The 21,525-nt window shown below is 41.3% G+C and overlaps 1 protein-coding gene across 2 annotated transcripts; it reads left to right on the top strand.

Annotated features, from left to right (window-relative positions):
• Positions 1-1,229: 1,229 nt before the first annotated feature.
• Positions 1,230-20,758, top strand: LOC146577387 (protein NLRC3-like). Of its 2 annotated transcripts, XM_085253749.1 has the most exons (12): positions 1,230-3,008; positions 3,121-3,270; positions 3,377-3,490; positions 8,549-8,627; positions 9,028-9,256; positions 9,398-11,222; positions 11,292-11,465; positions 13,563-13,736; positions 13,900-14,055; positions 17,813-17,859; positions 18,008-18,213; positions 18,378-18,571. In XM_085253749.1, the coding sequence occupies exons 1-12, from the start codon at positions 2,857-2,859 to the stop codon at positions 18,435-18,437; spliced, it is 3,366 nt and encodes a 1,121-aa protein (XP_085109875.1). In that variant the 5' UTR covers positions 1,230-2,856; the 3' UTR covers positions 18,438-18,571. The 2 variants fall into 2 exon arrangements, with proteins under 2 accessions (XP_085109875.1, XP_085109867.1); XM_085253741.1 differs by having other exon boundaries at positions 1,234-3,008; positions 18,008-20,758.
• Positions 20,759-21,525: the final 767 nt, after the last annotated feature.

Raw genomic sequence — 21,525 nt, 5'->3', positions numbered from 1 at the left:
ATATAGATTTAAATATATTTGTGTATTCATGTTGGATTGTGTTTGGTTTTCTTTTATTTATTTCTGCAGTGGTTGTTGTGTATTACTATTTAGATTGTCTTTTTTCCATTATTGTAATTGTGTATAAAGTTTGATTTGAATGAAAGTTACACTCAAATGCTTTCAGTGTTGCTGTGTTGAGTGTTTTCATGTTTAATGTTTGTATGGAAGACACAGAAAGACATTCGGCTAAAGAAATCTGTGCTAGAGGGACTTTAAAAAAATAAATAAACAGAATGTAAATAATGATGTTTAGTGTTTGAGATGGAAGCTGTTTCTACAGGATCCTGATGGACACTCAAAGGTTTATAAAATGTTCTCATTAGTTGTTTACAGCAGAATATCAACCGATGTGAACCAAAACAACAAAAGTGTGTGAGACTACAGATTCTAGAATCAGAACTGCTGATTTCATTACTCTGAACTTTTAAAGGCAGGTTTTGTATCTGAGAGCAGGGACACTTGCTGTGTTCAGTGTGACTCGTCTCTGCAGAAGGTCAGGGCTCTGATAGTTGCAGTTAGCGGGTGACTTACTGGGCAGGTGGATCCTGAGTGTCTGTTGGAGTCAGGGTTCATTATGGTCCTGGTTGCTACTGGAAATAAAGAAACAAAAGGAGGGTGTGATGTTCAGGAAGTACAGACTGTAGCTCAGCAGGTAGAATTACTAACTGGAAGGTTGGAGGTTTGATCCCTGGCTGCTCCAGTCTGCACGCCACGGTATCCTTGGGCAAGATGTGGAACCCCGACTTGCTCTCCGATGCATCCATCATAGTGTCATTGTTAGAAAAAGAAGTGCTTGTGTGAATGAAGCACGCTGTATAAAATGCTGTGACTGCTCATACAGAAAAGCAGCTCATAAGAACTGGTTCATTTTCCAGATAATTCCACTATTAAGACAACAGACATTTGGGAGGCTTTCTCTGAGAGTAACACTGAAAGTCTTGCTGCTCCTCCACAAAATGAACTTCAGATTAAAGACACAGCTCAGCTAAACACAACTCAAACTAATCTACACTATTTTTCTTTATTACGCAGTGTTTTTATAACTATTTCCAGATGTTTCTAAAGATGAAAACAGAATTAAACTCCAGCCTGATGCGTTTCTGAGGTTCCTGACTCTGACCGTCCCTCAAACGCCTCTCTGGGCGTTTCCTTCCGTCGCTTTTACTTTCGTTTTCGTGAATGTTGTGGCGCAGTTGATCGTCTCCATGTTAAGGTAACGTTAGCAGTCTGTACTGTTTTCCTGGCTGACATCAGCTGTGTGCAGCTTAGTTTCAGCATAAATCTGCTTCGTTTTATGTGAGATCAGAGTCTGGGAACGAGACAGAAACAGTTGATGATCAGCAGCTGAACTCGATGTTACTGTGGATCCACTGACTGATGTCTGTAGGCAGCTTCTCCTGCCTCCATCAGTCTGTGGCTGTATGGGCTCAAATTGTGCTCATAAATATTTTGTACTTGTAAATCAGGATTTGTAGGTGGAAAAATAATTTGTGTGTGGACTTAGCCAAGCAATACGTGTGAAATGTTGAGGAAAGTAGCTCGAAATGTCGAGTTAGTTCTGCCAATCAGTAATCCAGCTACAATGCGCACTCAAACCCGCATCGCAACAAATCGGCGCTTTCGAGAGTACGTTAGCTGATATTAACGCCATGTGATTCAGCTAATAACAGAAGGATTTCATCATTTGTGAAGCCACACAGACAATAATCAGCGACTTGTGCGTTTATGACTGGCTGTAATTCTGGTGTCTTAGCTGTAGCATTTGTAGCTGAGGGCTTCAGCTTCCAGGTAACAAGGAAACTACGTCATTCACGTAAATGACTGATTGACAGCACTAACTCTTAATTTTGAGTTAGTTTTTTCAAAATTCCAAGTTAATAAGTCGAAATTACGATAAAATAAGTCGAAATTTCGAGTTCTGGATCCTTCTTTTTTTTAGTGACGCAAACGGGCTTCCAGTGTGTGGATGTTGTTTAACTGCTGACAGTGAGACAGGGCTGTCCTAAGAGTCGCTGCCAACACTTCATCTATAAAATGCATTTCTCTGCTCGTTCGCTATAGTCTGCTGTCGTATTTGTATGCAGGTTATTTTCAGTTTAACTGGTGATGTTCATTCGTGTATTGTAGGTGAATGCGTTGATGATTGATCATAAATTAGTAAACTGGCCGTTTTTGCTCAATAATTCCTGTTTCATGTTCAAACCGTCAGACAGAAACTCTGCGTTTGTTTTTATGTTCTTCAGCCTGTTGTTCTTGAGGTAATCTGTGATGCGTTCAATGACCCTCCACATGCTCTGAGGCTCATTTGAAGAGAAACAGAACTTCATCTTTAGAGCATAAGTGGGTTTTTGCCCTCTTTATGCCCGCGGTCAGGCTCTGTTTATTGTAGTATAACACTCATAGGACACAGTGTCCCGCTGCACACACACTGCACACACACTGCACACACACTGCACACACACTGCACACACACTGCACACACACTGCACACACACTGCACACACACTGCACACAATGACAGCTGCAGAGTTTGTGTCTGATGTATTAAGTATGAAACACTGTTGGGTTAAAATCTGGTCAGAATGAATCCAGGTGCAGGTGTGTCAGTTTAGGACCACTGGACTAACATCCAAGTGCTCACAATATAAAGTGTATTCTGTAGTAACATCCTGGTGTTGCAGCAACAGTCCCACATGGAAACGTCAACACTCAAACTCAAAATCTCTTTTTGTCAACAATAAAATGACAGCAGACCAATTTGAACAAAGTTGGTAAAAAGCTTCAGAAATTAGTAAAATATTAAAAAGTGTCTTGATGCTCAATCATCCAGTAAATCCCCAAAGAGTTGATTCTGTTCATCTGGACGTTTTCAGCAGCATGGATCAGTGTGAGGACAGAGAGGAGGGAGTCCCTCCCTCTAAAAGCACTCTGTGTGGGGAACATGAGAGCCAGACCAAAGCTCAGAGGTGAGATGACCATCTCTAACTGTCCATGACTCTTCTCCATGTCACAGTTCAGCACTCACATCACTGCTCCATCATTATTCACACTCATACCTCTGTGTGTGTTGTTTTAAAGCCCAGAGCTGTGGGGCGTACCAGGCTCAGCTGGACATAACCCTGAAACTAATCCAGAGCCTGGACCTGAACCCAGCTGTGTTTCCTTGAAGAGCAACGTGTCGAAGGATATCGGTATAGATTTTAAGAAAAGACTGTTATGTGACAAAGAGTAAGTACATTATTTTTATGAGATTGTTCATCATGTCTTTAATTTAATATTTCCAGTTTTTCCTTCCTGTCTCATGAAGCTGTTACATTTATTGTTTTTCTTTTAGGATCAATAAGAGGCCAGAATCTCCTGGACCTGAACCCAGCTGTGTTTCCTTAAAGAGCAACGTATCGAAGGGTGTTGTTGTAAACTTTAAAGGCTGTTCTTCTGCTGCTGAGAGGTAATGTGTGTCTAGATGTTGTTCCTGACTCTGTATTTTTGAATAAATCCTCATGTTTAATATCAGCTCAGCTCTTTTTCACACATTTCTATGTTGGTATGTGAAGCGGTGTGTGTTGGAGTGTTTCCACAAACACAGCAGTCAGAGTGGAAAGAGTGGATGTTGTAGGAGGTGTTTGTGTAGTGAAGAGGCTGAGTGTCTGTAGGACTCCAGCTGCTCCAGCAGGTGTCTCCTTTGTGCTTTGCTTCAAACACAGTGTAGGGAGGAGCTTCCACTCAGGTGTTTCAGGTGTTGCTGGATGGAGGAGGACAAATAGTTTTTCCCTTCAGTGACACTTCAGCAGCTCAATGTTCTGGGAGATGTTTGTCTTTATGAAGGTTTATGGATTCTTGTTCTTACTTTGGTTAAACTGAGCAATACATTTTCCATCTAACATTTAAAGTAAATTTCCAGGTGAATAAAAGATCTGCAGCTGCAGCCTCTGTGATGTTTCACAGTCTGAAAGTAACAAATTCAACCAGAGTTCAAACAAAGGCTTAATATACGTGTGTGTTTGATATAATGCCAACAAGTACAAATAGGTGTTCTTACAGGTCTTAATCACAGAGGTCTGATAAGTCTGGTGACTTTCACACTCAGCAATTTTGCTGCCTTTTATTTTATATTGGCCTTTTTAAAGCCCTTCAAAGTCTCCCACATTCATACAGAGCTTTTAACACCAAACTCCTTTACAGTCCTTCTCCGCTCACACACGATCACACGACTGATTTGTCTGCAGCAGCTGTGTTACTGCTAGTATTTTATTATGTGTGTAATCTCCTCATATTGTTCCTGTGGTTTAGTTTGACTTCCTTCTGCAAACTCAGCTGCTCTGTTGCTGATACACGTCTCCATGAATATGATTGATCAGATGCTGCCAACACCATGTGTTTCATGTGAGCGCTCAGCTGAAACCCTGGGTTGACTTATCGAGTTAATAACAAGCTTCACGTGACTGTGAATGCTAAAGTGAATCCAGATAAAGGAAAGAGACCCTGCTAATGTTGGACTCACTTCTTAGTGTAGATCCCAGGAGGAAGTTCAACATAGCCATTCTTTGTGCTAGCTCGACCAAACCTGAGACCCCAGTGCAGGATAATGATCATCATCTGTCTCTGTCAAGGACATTTAAAATCCACAAATAACAAACATAATTATATTTGATCATTAAAAATATGTTTTCACTTAAAAAAGCATGAGCACACTGGTGGATTACAGAAACATGAAAACTGGTTAACAGTAAAGTTAATTTAGGTGTAAACAAAGTGTCAAACATACTTAAGTAGAAGGACTGATGTTTGTGTTAAAATACCCTCTTAAAGCTGAAATACTGATTCAGCTTCTTTACTCAAGTAAAGGTAAAAGAGTACAGGCTCTGAAATGTACTCACAGTATTAAAGTAAAAACTCCATCTTTGAAGGAAATTTCTGCCAGTTTTTGAGCAAAGTTACCTGAATTTCTACCTCCAACATTAATATGAGAAAATTATCTGAACTTTTATTCTAATAAATTTAATCAGCTTGAACATTTTGTAGCACAAAAGTAGAAAAAACTCAAAGGGAATAAAAAATAGCTCCGTTTGCTGTTGCCTGCATTGTAGATGGGCGGCTTTGCCTCAACACCTAAACAGGAAAATGAGTTTAGTCAAGTATTAAAGTGGGATTGAAGAGGTGAGGAAACCAGAGATCAGGTGTTGTGGTGCAGCATGGTCACAAGAATCATTTAGAAATGGGTCGAAATATTTTCTCTTCTAGATTTTTTGCACACAGTCTGATGTGCTGCTGCTCTGAGGTTTACTGCTCTCTGTGTGCTTAGAAAACTGTGAGGTACAAGTAGATTTGACACAAGTTATAATGGCTGATTTCCATATAACGGTGGAATACAGGGACTTAATCGTTAAGTTAGAAGAAAGTTTGAAGCCTAATCTTGAAAGTAGAGATAGTGTCTGTCTCCTGAATCCAAACTGGAAGCTGGTTCCACAGAAGAGGGGCCTGAAAACTGAAGGCTCTGCCTCCCATTCTACTTTTAAATACTCTAGGAACAACAAGTAGGCCTGCAGAGCGAGAGCGAAGTGCTCTAATAGGGTGATATGGTACTACAAGGTCATTAAGATAAGATGGGGCCTGATTATTTAAGACCTTGTATGTGAGGAGCAGGATTTTGAATTCTGGATTTAACAGGAAGCCAATGAAGCGAAGCCAAAACAGGAGAAATATGCTCTCTCTTTCTAGTCCCTGTCAGGACTCTTGCTGCAGCATTTTGGATTAACTGAAGGCTTTTCAGTGAGTTTTTTGGACATCCTGATAATAATGAATTACAGTCGTCCAGCCTGGAAGTAATAAATGCATGAACTAGTTTTTCAGCGTCACTCTGAGACAGGATATTTCTAACTTTAGAGATGTTGCACAAATGGAAGAAAGCAGTCTTACATATTTGTTTAATATGTGCGTTGAAGGACATGTCCTGGTCAAAAATGACTCCAAGGTTCCTCACAGCGTTACTGGAGGCCAAGGTAATGCCATCCAGAGTAAGAATCTGGTTAGATACCATATTTCTAAGATTTTCAGGGCCGAGTACAATAACCTCAGTTTGATCTGAATGAAGAAGCAGAAAGTTAGCGGCCATCCAGGTCTTTATGTCTTTAAGACATTCCTGCAGTTTAACTCATTGGTGTGTGTTATCTGGCTTCATGGACAGATAGAGCTGGGTGTGCTATGTCTTCTGATGATGCTGCCTTGGTGATTTCAACATCCATGTCTGCTGTGACTCTAAACTTCTGGTCAAGGACTTTTTAAATATTATTGACTCTTTTAACTTGACCCAGTGGGTTACTGGTCCCACTCATGAAAAAGGTCACACACTAGACTTGGAGCTTTCCCACGGGCGGGATGTGTGCGTCACTGAAATATCTAAGTTGTGCATCTCCGATCATTTTCCTGTGTTGTTCACTGTAACTATGCGCCGCTCGGTAGATAAGCCGTGCGCCTCAGCGTGTAAAAAGCGAGCGCTTAATGCTCTAACAGCGCCGCTTTTTCTGCTGCCTTTATGGACTCTGGAATAATGAACTCCAGCTGTTAAAGTGTTGAGGACCTTTCGGACTTTCTTCATTCTACCTGCACTGATATTTTGGACTCTATTGCTCCGTTCAGGACTCTGCGTGCTCAGCATTTATCAGAGCTGTGGTTGAATGAACATACGCGCTCCCTTAGACGTGATTGTAGACGCGCTGAAAGGAGATGGAAAAAGGACAGATTGTATGTTTCTCTACAGATTTTAAGGACTTTCTGTCTTTCTGCTCACCAAGAAGCTGTAAAACCTGCAGACACAGTTTGTCTTAAACTTAGTGTCAGTAAACAGTCACAGGCCTCAGGTACTTTTTAATGTCCTCGATCGTTTTCTTCGTTTACGTGATAATGTCGGAGTCATTTCTTCACCAAGTATTTGTGATGATTTTTTAGCATTTTTAACAACAAGCTTCTATCTATTAGGGCTCTTGTCTCGCCGACTGCTGCCTCAGATCCGAGTCTTTCTCCTGTGTGCTCAGCTGTCTTAGAGCAGTTTGATCCCGTCTCCCTTAATGACTTGACTGCAGTAGTTTGTAACCTAAGATCATCACACTGCCCCTCTGATTGTCTCCCCCCAAACTACTCTTTCAAGGATTGTCAGGTTGGAGATCGGCCTATAATTAGCTAAGACAGCTGGGTCTAGGGATGCTTTTTAAGTAAAGGTTTAACTACAGCCAGCTAGGGATGGGTACCGTTTAGATTTGAAAACCTGCTAAATCAGAATCAGTTGCTGATGACGGCTTTTTTCTTTGACATTAATCATGTATAATCTTAACTCAAAGTGAACATAGACTTGATTGAAGTAACTCAGATCAGCCAATTCAAAATGCTAATTCAATCAACTCTGAGTTCATGGCTAGACTCAGTTTGTTGGCCCTGCACCTTAAAACTATTCCCTGTTTGTCCCTCATGTTTTTTGGATATTGTTTTCACATCTTATGTCACGGCTAGCGGGGCGAGCCATGTTGAATTTAATAAAGGACCCAAGATGCCGACACTGCTGTGAAGTGAGTGAGCTTTATTGAAACGGTGAAGTGCAGTGGAGATGGCCTGTGCAGAAGCTAAGATAACCTCTACTGAAAAAACTACAAAACTAACCTGAAACCTTAAACGGAGACACGGGGAGACAACACAGACGAACCAGCAACAAGCAGGAGAAAACAAAGTGCTCATATACACAAAAGAGCCATCAGGGAATGAGAAAAGGGAGACACAGCAGGATTCATTGGACATAACCAGACAAGGGGAAGCAAAAGTAGACACACTAACATAGGACATGGCACTGTCAAAATAAAACAGGAAGTGAACACAGAGACACAATACTAACACAGTACAGAGGGAACACAGAAACCAAAACCTCAGAACTAGAAAATCTTAATCAGAATGAAATTGTAATAAAAGACAAGAACAATCAAAACAAAACTACTGAGTCCACAGACTCGGGACATACATCGGCTCAAACTGTGGTCATAAATATTTTGTACTTGTAAATCTGACTGTGTAGTTTTGAACTGAGTTTTGTAACATTGTAAAACAAAATATCTGGAAAGTTTATGTTTTTGCGTTCATTGATTTGTGTGTGTAAAAATGTAAAAAATATAATAAATGTAAGAAACATTAGAACTACTTTTGCTGACACAAAGTTTGGCGAGTTGTCACTTTAAACCAGTCACTGATATAAAGAGAGCACCTTGTTCCAGGGCATCTGAGCATGGAGGGAAAGCTTTATGCAGGAGATGGTAAGAGCTGTTGGGACTAAAGAAACTGAGCAGAAAACTACAGACATCTGGAACTGAGTTGTTAATTCTCAGTGGGATCAGCAGGACTAGCAAAGCTTCACCATGACAGTCATCTGATTGACTGAACCCATCCAAACATCACTTCATGGACCTTTAGCTTGTGTCTGTGTGTGGACAGACATAACATGAGCTAATTATACATTACTCCTCCACAGAGTGGACCAGCAGAGAGCAGAGGTTTCCACTGGTCAGTCTGCACAGCAACATCAAACACACCTGGACTCTGTGGTTATGGTTTGTAGTACTACGTTTACATTTGTTCTTTTCAGTCACCTCTATGCTGCACTTTGTGGACCAGAGGATTGTCAGTGTGTCCAACATAAATCAGAGTTTGGGCTCCATGATTTCAGTCAGATTGGGGTGACTGTAGCTCAGGAGGTGAGCAGGTCAGCTACTAGTCAGAAGGTTTGTGAATCAAACCCTGGCTGGCAAATGTACTGGGTAACGTACTAAACCCAAGCTGCCCTCTGATGCATCCATCAGAGTGTGAAAGAAAGTATTTAAGCATAGAACAATGTGCTTGGTTGAATGAGGCATGTTGTATAAAAAGCTTTGTGTGCACAGAGTATCAAAGAGAGCTATATAAGAACCAGTCCATTTACCACTGGGTAATTCATATAGTCTTCTTTTCCAGCGGCTGGAGGACAACATCACCATGTTTGTGAAGAACGAGCTGAAGAAGATCCAGAAGCTTCTGAGTCCAGATCACCCAGAAACTTTAAAGAGCCAGATGGAGGATGAGGAGATGTTTGAAGGAGAGGATGAAGATGAAAGAAAGAGCTGCAGAGAAGCATTTCTGAAGATCACACTCCACTTCTTGAGGAGACTTAAGCAGCATGAGATGGCTGACCATCTGCAGAGCAGTAAGAGAATTTCTCTAAAGACTGAATATTGATCTTTCCTAATAGCTCAAGAAATGGACCAATAGACATTCATCCTTTCAGAGTACTGAAAGGCTATGATATTTATTATATAATATTTTTTTCTGAATTTCTTACCTTCAGAAATATTTGCTCCACTCTGTAAACGTGAACTTAAAGCCCAACTGAAGAAGAAGTTCCAGTGTGTGTTTGAGGGCATCGCTAAAGCAGGAAGCCCAACCCTCCTGAATCAGATCTACACAGAGCTCTACATCACAGAGGGAGGGACTGCAGAGGTCAATGAGGAACATGAGGTCAGACAGATTGAAACAGCATCCAGGAAACCAGACAGACCAGAAACAACAATCAGACAAGAAGACATCTTTAAAGCCTCACCTGGAAGAGACGAACCAATCAGAACAGTGCTGACAAAGGGAGTGGCTGGCATTGGGAAAACAGTCTTAACACAGAAATACAGCCTGGACTGGGCTGAAGACAAAGCCAACCAGGACATCCAGTTCATATTTCCATTCACTTTCAGAGAGCTGAATGTGCTGAAAGAGGAAAAGTTCAGCTTGGTGGAACTTGTTCATCACTTCTTTAATCAAACTAACGAATCAGGAATCTGCAGGCTTGAAGACTTCCAGGTTGTGTTCATACTTGATGGTCTGGATGAGTGTCGACTTAATTTGGACTTCAACAAAACTAAAATCCTGACTGAAACAAGAAAGTCCACCTCATTGGATGAGCTGCTGACAAACCTCATCAGAGGGAACCTGCTCCCTTCTGCTCGCCTTTGGATAACAACACGACCTGCAGCAGCCAATCAGATCCCTCCTCAGTGTGTCGACATGGTGACAGAGGTCAGAGGGTTCACTGACCCACAGAAGGAGGAGTACTTCAGGAAGAGATTCAGAGATAAAAAGCAGGCCAGGAGGATCATCTCCCACATCAAGAAAGCTCGAAGCCTCCACATCATGTGTCACATCCCAGTCTTCTGCTGGATCACTGCTACAGTTCTGGAGGATGTGCTGGAAACCAGAGAGGGAGGACAGCTGCCCAAGACCCTGACTGAGATGTACATCCACTTCCTGGTGGTTCAGGCCAAAGTGAAGAAGGTCAAGTATGATGGAGGAGCTGAGACAGATCCACACTGGAGTCCAGAGAGCAGGAAGATGATGGAGTCACTGGGAAAACTGGCTTTTGATCAGCTGCAGGAAGGAAACCTGATCTTCTATGAACCAGACCTGACAGAGTGTGGCATCGATATCAGAGCAGCCTCAGTGTACTCAGGAGTGTTCACACAGATCTTTAAAGAGGAGAAACAACTGTACCAGAACAAGGTGTTCTGCTTTGTTCATCTCAGTGTTCAGGAGTTTCTGGCTGCTCTTCATGTCCACCTGACCTTCATCAACTCTGGACTCAATCTGCTGGAAGAGCAACAAACAAGCTCTCAGACAGAGAAATACTTCTACCAGTGTGCTGTGGACAAGGCCTTACAGAGCCCCAATGGACACCTGGACTTGTTCCTTCGTTTTCTCTTGGGTCTGAAGACTAATCAAACTCGTTTGCAAGGCCTGATGACACAAACAGGAAGTAGCTCACAGACCAATCAGACTCTCCTACGAGGTCTGCTGACACAGACAGGAAGTAGCTCACAGACCAATCAGGAAACAGTTCAGTACATCAAGGAGAAGCTCAGTGAGAATCTGTCTGCAGAGAAAAGCATCAATCTGTTTCACTGTCTGAATGAACTGAATGATCGTTCTCTAGTGGAGGAGATCAAACAGTCCCTGAGATCAGGACGTCTCTCCACAGATAAACTGTCTCCTGCTCAGTGGTCAGCTCTGGTCTTCATCTTACTGTCATCAGAAAAAGATCTGGATGTGTTTGACCTGAAGAAATACTCTGCTTCAGAGGAGGCTCTTCTGAGGCTGCTGCCAGTGGTCAAAGCCTCTAAAAAAGCTCTGTAAGTTATAAAGTTTTTATTATTTAATTTATCGTAACTTTATTTATGATGATTTATATCTTTTTTTAGTCTGAATAGCTGTAACCTGTCAGAGAGAGCATGTGAAGCTCTGTCCTCCTCTCTTCAACTAGAAGACTGTGAGCTCAGAGCTCTAGATCTGAGTAACAACAACCTCCAGGATTCAGGTTTGTCAACACTATTTTCTGGACTGAAGACTGGAAACTGGAGACTGGAAACACTCAGGTCAGATGTTGTTGTTTGTGATTTGACTTGAAATTTGCAACTTAAACACTACATTTATTTTTATACTGACATATCCTTACTTTTATATCTCTTTCAAAGGAGTGCAAGAAGTTGAGAAAGTGTCAGAAATGAACAGATAAATAACCGCAGGGCAGGATAGATAAACTGCAACAGTGGGGTTTGACAGAGATCTGGTCAGTTATTCAATTCTCAAAAGGAGGAACTTCAGGGAAAAAAACTACCAAGAAAAATTACTTGTGATTGGTTGGTAGATCTGTTATGGAAAAACCCACTGCCATCACCGTCTGTAATATAATCACTGTACCTTTATATACATGTGACTTGTATTAATGCTGCTGCCCTCTTGTGGCTGAAGTGTAATTATGTTCTTGTTATTAGGGAAAACATTTGAGAGTAACATGTCAAATGAGTCAGCACTTTGGCTTCAGCTTAAGAAATCCTCATTTTTATGTAACCAGTTATATTTGCATGTGTTCATTATTATAATTTAACTATTTAATATTTATGTATTAAATTTATTTTGAGTAAAATAGCAATAATTTTAATGGATGTATTAAATAAATACATCACTAATGAATTAATTATTTCAGTAATTAATTTTAAAAAAGTACATAATTAAAGAAATATATTAATAATGAATTATCCATTTATTTCATTTAAAATGTTTCATTATGTATTTATGTGCAATTCAAATTAGTTAATTACATATTTAATCAATTATTGGTTTGTTTTCTATTTTAATTATTTTACTGACACATTTAATGAACCTAATCATCTCAGATGATTTCAGTGATGTCTGCCAGACCACACAAGTGGTCGAGCTTGCATACCGCCGACAACGCGGCCACAACTTGTAAACCCCTGCTGACTATCACCTCTGGAGTTATTTATTTATGTTAGTTTCAACTGTTCCAGCAAAACGTAAGCACGTGTTACTGATAAAAAGTGCAATAGAAGCAAAGTCTAAAATGTGACAAACAGGACCCTTTTCAAGGCACAGGTTCAACAAACTGAGTCTAGCCATAAACTAGAGTTGGCAGCTGTGAGTTTTCGGTTCATGACTTCAATGAAGTCTGACTTTACTTTGTGACTTTACGTTACTTTGAGTTAAGACTATGCATCTGAAACAAGCATTAAATTAAAACTAACATTAAAAAGATGTTTAAGGAGGAAAGAGAGCATTTTCACCACAGCATGTTCATGCTGTTTGTAGATAGTGGAGCCTGCTGTTCAGCCTGCTCCAGAAATTATTAAACTGCTTTAAAAAAATATTATTAAACTGTATTCTAAAATAAGTCTGATTAAGATCTGATCTTTGTTGGGGGGGGGGTCAATAATGTCCACAAGTCTGTATGATGTGTTTCATAGTTTCTAACAAGCCTTTTAAACTTAAGTTACTGCATTGCTGAAACACCAACATCTGCTTATTGAACAAAACAACAACAACCAAAAGTCCACACATCTGATTTCATTTTTATTTTAATAGACTTCCAAAGATTATACCAGATAACTGGCCTCAGAATATAATTGAATAAACATTTTTGAAAACGATAACCTAATCCTGTCTTGACAGGCTGAGCTCTTCAGTATCCACCAACAGCATCGTCATGCTGAGTCAGACGTTTCTGCTCCTGGTGGAAATACTCTTCCTCTTTCCACATTGTACCAAATGTTTTTAAATGTTAGTTTCAATTTAAAATTAAAGATTAAAAAAGTGTAACACATATAAACATCAGATAATTAAGACAAGCGAATGGTTCAGTTCCACATGTGCTCCGCTGACACATTAAACTTCAGTAAAATTAATTAATTTAATTAATTTAATTTAATTAGTTAATTTAATTGGGACTAAATCAATGATGTATGTATTTAATTTATTAAGTATTTTGAACTTAATCCATTAATGACATTTAATTAATTATTTAATGATGACTAATTGATTAATTATTGATGATTAATTAACCCTCCACATGATTTAACCTCTATAGAGATGATATTTTATCTAGATCATGTATTTTTCAAAGGTTCAGACCACAAAGTTTAACATTATTATTTTTCTCTTTATTGTCTGTTCAGATTGAGTGTCTGTAATCTCTCAGAGGGAAGCTGTGAAACTCTGTCTTCACTACTCAGCTCCCAGCCCTCTAGTTTGAGACAGCTTGACCTGAGTAACAATGACCTGAAGGACTCTGGAGTGAAAGTTTTGTCTTCTGGACTGAAAAGTCCATATTGTGAACTGGAAACACTCAGGTCAGCGTTCTTGAAATGTTCAGTAGATGAGGTTTAGAGGTTTACAATCTAAGGTTTAGATTGACTAATGGCTATTTTTAACTCCTGTTTCACTTTTGGCTGCAATTTCCTGTTTGCATTTAGCTATTTTTCTCTTCTCTAAGAGTATTTGTCATGTCTGCAGGCTGTCAGGCTGCCTGATCACAGAAGAAGGTTGCAAGTCTCTGGTCTCAGCTATTAGCTCCAGTTCTTCCCATCTGAAAGAGCTGGACCTGAGCTACAATAACCCAGGACAGGCAGGAGTGAAGATGCTTGAGCAGCTAAGACTGGACACTCTGAGGTATGTAGATGGCCGTTACAGCCACAAACAGTGTTTGATAGATAAGGAAACTGGCTCTGTCTGATTACTTAACGCTGGAAACCAGTGTTATTTGAACAATCACACATATAGGAACATTTTTCCATTCTGGTCTAACATAAACAGTAGATGTTTGTATGGGGTCTCAAAGGACAAAATCTCTGTCAGCAACAACGGTGCAGCCTGTTCAAACTGATCTCTGGAAAGGAACTGACATTTTCACTCTCTTTATTTATTTTAAGTTTTATCTGTGTGCAGAGACCATGTCCAGGACATGTTTAACCTTGAAATTCAAAGTCAAATTATAATATAATTAGTGTTGTCAACATTAACGCTTCAACGCCGTGTAACCCCTCATCGGGCTGATCTGCATTAACTTGTTAATGAGGATTTGCCGTGTTAACGCCGTAATTACGGGTTAATGTTGACGGCACTAAATATAATATAAATCAATAATTCAAATCAGTCATTCATTGCTAACAGAAAACAAAGATTAAGAAACAAAGGGATGGAGCTGGTGGATTGGTGGTTGTGTGTTAGGCCCAGACCAGTGGGTGTTTTTGACTGTAAAGCCAATCTAGCAAGGACAACCACTGGTGCTGTTACCCTGCAGCCTGCACTGCAGGATATGTGCTGTGCCACTGAGACCACGTCCACACTAGCCCAGATGGATTTGAAAACGGTGTTTTCGTCTGAAAATGCTCTGCGTCCACACTATTGTTTTCAGTCGTTTTCACAAGGTTGTGTGTCCACATTGAAACGGCCGAAAAAAACGCTTATGTTGCAGTCCTGCTCATGCATGAAACGCAGGAAGATCCGGCCTGCCTCATTTCTGTCCGACGTCTATTCACTTTCCGGCTCGTTGAAACGTCGCCGCAAAATGAGGAAAAGCACTGAGTTTTTAAATGGACTAACAATGAGGTGGAGTTGTTGCTGCGAGTAACACAAAAGTACAAAGTTGCAAAAGCGAGTGAGAGTTACAGAGTTTAAAGAAAAGCTATCTGGAGCATGTGCAGACTGATATTAACCTTTAATAGGGGTGTCAAAAATGAGAGCAAACAAAACAACTGTTGTATAATGCCCTCCGCTATCTTTGTTTAATTGGTCACATGACTGCATCACATGACTAAAAAGGTGTCATTGTTTTCAAGTCTGCGTTTTTGCTGTCCACACTGCGAAGGGAAAGCACCGTTTTCAAATGTATGCATTTTCGAGAGCGTGTTCAAAACACAGCGTCTTCCTTGAGCGAAAACGCCTCCCTGGGAAAGTCTATGCCAGGGTGCTGGAGAGGAGAGTCCGACCGTTAGTCGAACCTCGGATACAGGAGGAACAATGCGGTTTTCGTCCTAGTCCTGGAACACTGGACCAGCTCTTTATCCTCTCATGGATACTTGAGGGCGCATGGGAGTTTGCCCAACCAGTCTACATGTGTTTTATGGACTTGGAGAAAGCATTCGACCGTGTCCCTTGGGGAGTCCTGTGAGGGGTGCTCCGGGAGTATGGGGTGTCTGGCCCATTGCTACGGGCCATTCAGTCCTTATACGACCGTTGCAAGAGCTCGGTCCGCATAGCCGGCAATAAGTCGGACTCGTTCCAGGTGGGTGATGGGCTCCGCCAGGGCTGCCCTTTGTCACCGATTATGTTTATAATTTTTATGGACAGAATTTCTAGGCGTAGCCAAGTGGTTTCACTTAGGTCAGGGGTCGGCTCCGGAGCCGCATGTGGCTCTTTAGTCCTTATAGTGCGGCTCCGGGAAAATACATTAGAAGTATTTAGCTGAAGTGTATTTTATTTATGTTAGTTCTTTTTTACCTTGTAGTTCTAAATTGGAAGATTATTGTGATATTGAAATATAAAAATAAAATTATATTCTATTATTTCTTCATCGCTCAAAATATCCGTCACACTCGTGGAAGCCGGTGTACCCGCCAAAACGCTGTGCATTTATGGAGACTTTCAGCCCCAGGTAGGCCAGTTATAGATCTTCGGATCCACATTATGTCAGCAGCTGTTCTCCACCATGAACTATGTTAAAACAAGCACCGCTCACGCCTCACGTCTCACAGCTTACAGTCCTGTAGAGATGAAAGTGACTTCGTACAGCCCCGATCTGCAGACACTGTGTGCAGAGGTTCAGGAGCAGAAGTTCCTTTGTAAACATATCACGGCAGACCCCACGATGTTTGCATGAACACGCTTTTCAGCATCTCTTTATTGACCACTTTTCACACATGGTTGCTGTACGCACACAGCCGGCTGTAGCTTTGCAGCTCAAAGTCCGACACACACCAACACAACAGCATAGAGAGCATAGACGTTAAGGTGGCGAGGCGTGATTGCAGGTGGAGTGCCCACTCCGGGTCAGGGTCGAGTTCCTGCCCCAACTGGAGGAGTTCAAGTATCTCGGGGTCTTGTTCATGAGCGATGGGAGAAGGGAGCAGGAGATCGACAGACGGATTGGTGCAGCGGCTGCAGCGATGAGGACGCTGCACCGGTCCGTCGTGGTGAAGAGAGAGTTGAGTGTAAAAGCGAAGCTCTCAATTTACCGGTCGACCTACGCCCCGACCCTCAGCTATGGCCTCGAGCTGTGGGTAGTGACCGAAAGAACGAGATCATGAATACAAGTGGTGGAAATGGGCTTCCTCTCGAAGGTGGCTGGCCTCTCCCTTAGAGATAGGGTGAGAAGTTTGGCCAGTTGAGGTGGTTCGGGCAACTGACAAGGATGCCTCCTGGGCGCCTCCTGAGCGAGGTTTTCCAGACATGTCTCACCGGGAGGAGGCCCCGGGGCAGACCCAGGACGCGCTGGAGAGACTATATCTCTCGGCTGGCCTGGGAACGCCTTGGTGTTCCCCCGGACAAGCTGGAGGAGGGAGAGAGGGAGGAGAGGAGGGAGGTCTGGGCTTCTCTGCTTGGGCTGCTGCCCCCGCGACCCAGCCCCGGATAAGCGGAAGAAAATGGATGGATGGATGGAAAACACCGTCTCAGTGTGGACGGGAGGCCAAAACGGAGAGAAAACAAGGCGTTTTCAAACTAAAACGTGTTAGTGTGGACGTAGCCGGAGAGCTCCAGAAAGAGCCTTCATGGTGGCCCTGCAGCCAACCAGCACTTCAGTCAAATGCTGTCAAAAGTGGTCCCAGAGACACTGTTAGCTGTAACCATCAATGACCAAGAATTGTGTCATTTAATTCAAGGTTTCCCTGTATTGTTGTTTAATATCATTTCTGAATAAATAAATCAAAATGACGAGCCTCAGACATCCCACTGTGGAGGCATCCTCGCCTGGACCAGTGGCTGCCCTTGTGAGACAGACTTTATGGTCACAAACACCCTAATCTGAGAATGAAGGCTCCTTTACATAGAAAGCAGTATGTGGTGTGATGACCGCTGCATTAGCTCAAAATATGTGATGCACTGGCTGCTGCACTCTACCTGTACTGAATCAGTTTTTGTAGCCAGTCCCAGTCTTTACATTTAATATGCACCCACTCCCTGACAGCATGAATGTCACAGTGTGTTGGACCTTGACTGTGGCACATGTCAATGCTCCCTGGACATCGTGCTTAATAAAGGAGATTAAATCTGATGTGATTATGAGTTTTGCTCTTTTGAAGTTTAAACATTTATGTGTCAAAATGTTGGACTGTTCCTTTATCAGTGTGTAACAGTGTGTGTGTGAGAGCCATGTAATGTCCATGTGTGCATGCTGACTGTGCTGCTCTGACCCCCCTCCTCCTTTCAGGGTGGAGCCTGCTGGAGTCCGATGGTTGAGACCAGGTCTGAGGAAGTGTAAGTGTGTTTTTAATGGGATTCATGAAAACAAAGCAGCACACATTCAACCATCTTCATCATGTCAGGAGTCATCATCAAAGTGTCAATCAATGAACAGATGATGGATCAATAACTGCAGCTGGATTGTGTTTGTTCTCTCCATCAGATTCCTGTCAACTCACAATCGACACAAACACAGTGAACACAAAGCTCCAACTGTCTGACAACAACAGGAAGGTGACATATGTGTGGGAGGTTCAGTCATATCCTGATCATCCAGACAGATTTGATGTTTATCAGCTGCTGTGTAGAGATGGTCTGACTGGTCGCTGTTACTGGGAGGTCGAGTGGACGAGGACGGCTTGGATATCAGTGAGTTACAGAGGAATCAAAAGGAAAGGAAGGAGTGATGAGTGTGTGTTTGGTGGAAATGATCAGTCCTGGAGTCTTTGCTGCTCTGATCATTATTCCTCTGTGTGGCACAATAACAGAGAAACACCCATCTCCTCCTCCTCCTCCTCCTCTGTCTCTAACAGAGTAGCAGTGTGTGTGGACTGTCCTGCTGGCACTCTGTCCTTCTACAGAGTCTCCTCTGACTCTCTGATCCACCTCCACACCTTCAACACCACATTCACTCAAACTCTTTATCCTGGGTTTGGGTTCTGGGATCCATCGTATAGTTTTAGAGAAAGTTATATGCAGAAGTCTGTAATAAGAAGAGTTTTACTTGGCCCTGAGTCAGTGACTCTGTGTAGTTAGTCTTACCTGTTAGAGAAACAGTTCAGTCTTTACATGTCTGTGTCTTTCACTCAGAAACACATGATGAGATTCATGGATTCAGTCAGTTGATGTTTTAAACTAAATGATTCACAAATTATTATTCAACACAAGTTTGGTGAGCAGCAGGGCTCATCCTGCTTTTTGTTTTTGTGCATTATAATGATGAAATAACTTTGTCATGTCTGTGGTGGCCTTTGGAGAATTAAACCATCCTGTAGAAACTAGATATAAATGTCATATTTTCCAACATTGATATTTTTCTGTGTTTCAGACGACAATGAAAAGATAAAGAACAGTCTGTAAATCACAAGTTATCAATTCAAATGATTATTAAAGCCACAAGAGAAGCTTCCTGTTATTTGTACCACTCACCTGGTCATGTGATCCAGCTGTGCAGCCAATCATAACTGCCATCACTTTCTACTTTGATATTTCCATGGTGAATGGACTGATTCTTGTTTAACACGTTCATACTCTGATGGATGCATCGGAGAGGGTTAGTGTCTTGCTCAAGGATGCTTTGTGTGCCAGCTGGAGCAGTCAGGGATTGAACCACCAACCTTCTGATCATTAGATGCCTTGCTCTGTCTCCTGAGCTACAGCCATCATCAAAGCTCTTTCTTAAATCCTCTCTGAGAGGAGCTCAAACACGAGGAAGAGACGAAAGTGAGGGAAGAGAGTGGACTCATTAGTAAAATGAAAAACAGCCAGCGTTGATGTTTAAGACAAGTGAGGTAACAGAAACACTATATATAGCAGCGGTCACCATGGCAACATCAATGTCGGTTGCTACGTATTGTACTGATCCTGATCTGTGAGCCTCATATCAGGATATGCTGTTGTTTGTATTTGTTTGCATTGTTACCATTTTTGTGTCTTTTTTAACAAACTACTTTTATCTTGCCATCGTTTGTCAGAGAGTCAAACTACATTTGGTTCATCTTTCTACAATAAAAACATTTCTTCATCTTAATTATTGTATGTGCAGAGTTGTAGTTACTCACAGTGACCACTGGAGGCGTGTGATCCTGATAGTTTCCCTGGAACCGTCCAGTTCATCCACATGAATGAAGCTGTTGGTGATTAACGCTCATCTGTACAACTTTAACAACAATATCAAACATTTAATCGCTCTGCAAACAGCTTGTCTGATGTATAAACTGTGTCTTAAAGGATCAAAGTAAATGTCACATTGAAAGCAGATTTCACTGTAATGTCCTCTGTTTGAAATATTCCAAATATAATCTGGCTTGGTAATGATTTACTCATATATTGTCCACGCAGACTAAAGCAGTAGGAGATGAGATGGAAAACAATTAGAAGAATCTTTACTCTTTAATGTCACAAATTCCTCTTTGTATGTAACATAACAACATACATGATACAGCTGCAGCAACTGAGGCGAGGAGAGAGGCAGCAACAAGAAAACTGGAAGAAGGAGACCAACAACACCACCTGTGGAAATCTTTCCCCAATCAAGCGTCATCATATCAGCATTTCATCAAAAGCACACATGCTCCGACCTGACAATGCAGAGCTGTGGCAAAATCATTGAAATCATTTATTAAACAAATGAGTACATCAAAAATAAGAGTGGAGCTGCAATGAAAGAGAAGTGAACTTTCTTCAGTCAACACAAAGTTTTCCCTGACAGGTGACATTTAATTAAAGTGACTTTATCACCACACACACATTCAGAGGCAGTCTACAGGAGCAGAGCTGCAGCTATTCAGCAAATGTCTCCCTGCAATCCTCACTGCAACACCTACATGTGAAAATGAAACCACCTCTACTGTTCACACATGAAACGTCGTGTGAAGAACCAGTTTTCCTCAGATCTCTGTTTTAGTAACTCTGAAGTCTGAACTTTGGATTTTTGCATCCTGTTTGTACTGATAACTGTCAGTGGATGATTTTGATCCCAAAGAAATCTTTAACACACATGTAGTGATGGGACGTGTGCACTGAAACAATGGTTAGGAAACAGAAATCGCCTGAGAATCTGCTCATGTTTAAGATTTCTTCTTTACAAACATTTTCTATGGCTGTTCCCAGTATGACCAGTGATACAAAGCATGGGAAATGGGGATTAGTTCATTCAGACAAATACACTTTTTAAAATGTAAAAATAAAGAAATGAATCAATAAAATAAAAAGTCAAAGAAATAAAAAATAAGGGTCTGAGGCATCTGTCTCACTGTATCCATGGCAACAATTTACTTTCTGTTTGAAATCAAAAACATTTAAGATTCAAATTCAACCACAGATGTGTTCAATTAAACATTAAATGAAGCAGTGCAATGTTTTTATCACTATCCAAGTTTGAACTCTAAGTAGAAGATTTAAAAAAGCAACACACACACACACACACACACACACACACACACACACACACACACACACACACACACAGTATGCAGACATGATTTAGGTGATGATAACATAACGACTGCACAGACCCGTGGGATGATTCATGTCCTTTTTCTTACTCTATGCAATGATGAACTTCTTGCTTCAGGACCTTCTTGATGAATTTGTTTTCTAATCCACAGTTTTCTACCTGATCTGTGTGTTTGAAGTAAAATGTGTTGCTTCAAATGTAAAAGTTAAACAGACAGAAAGCATCAACGTGGACTTCAATCAGTGTTTTGTGTTCATACAGGTCAGCTGTTGCACACAGAGGTCCTGGATTTACACTGTGCCCTGGTTCCTGTGTTTCTGTATGTAGTTTAGTCTAAAGTGGATCCTCCTCATGTACAGACTGAATTATCTGTTCAACAATCAGCATTTCTGATTCATGGATTTCATTTGTTTTTGCTAGTTTTGACTGAGATTTCAACATATCTGTGGTGGCATCTGTTCAGTGTTATGGAAGTTTTACAGCACTAATCTCACTTAACTGCT

The sequence above is a fragment of the Mchenga conophoros genome, linkage group LG3 (assembly GCF_057382185.1).
Source record: "Mchenga conophoros isolate Kocher_MC1m ecotype Shallow Benthic linkage group LG3, M_conophoros_male_GT1.1, whole genome shotgun sequence".
NCBI classification, from domain to species: domain Eukaryota; kingdom Metazoa; phylum Chordata; class Actinopteri; order Cichliformes; family Cichlidae; genus Mchenga; species Mchenga conophoros.
The sequence above is the reverse complement of the archived record's forward strand: the minus strand, read 5'-3'. Positions and strand labels throughout refer to the sequence as shown.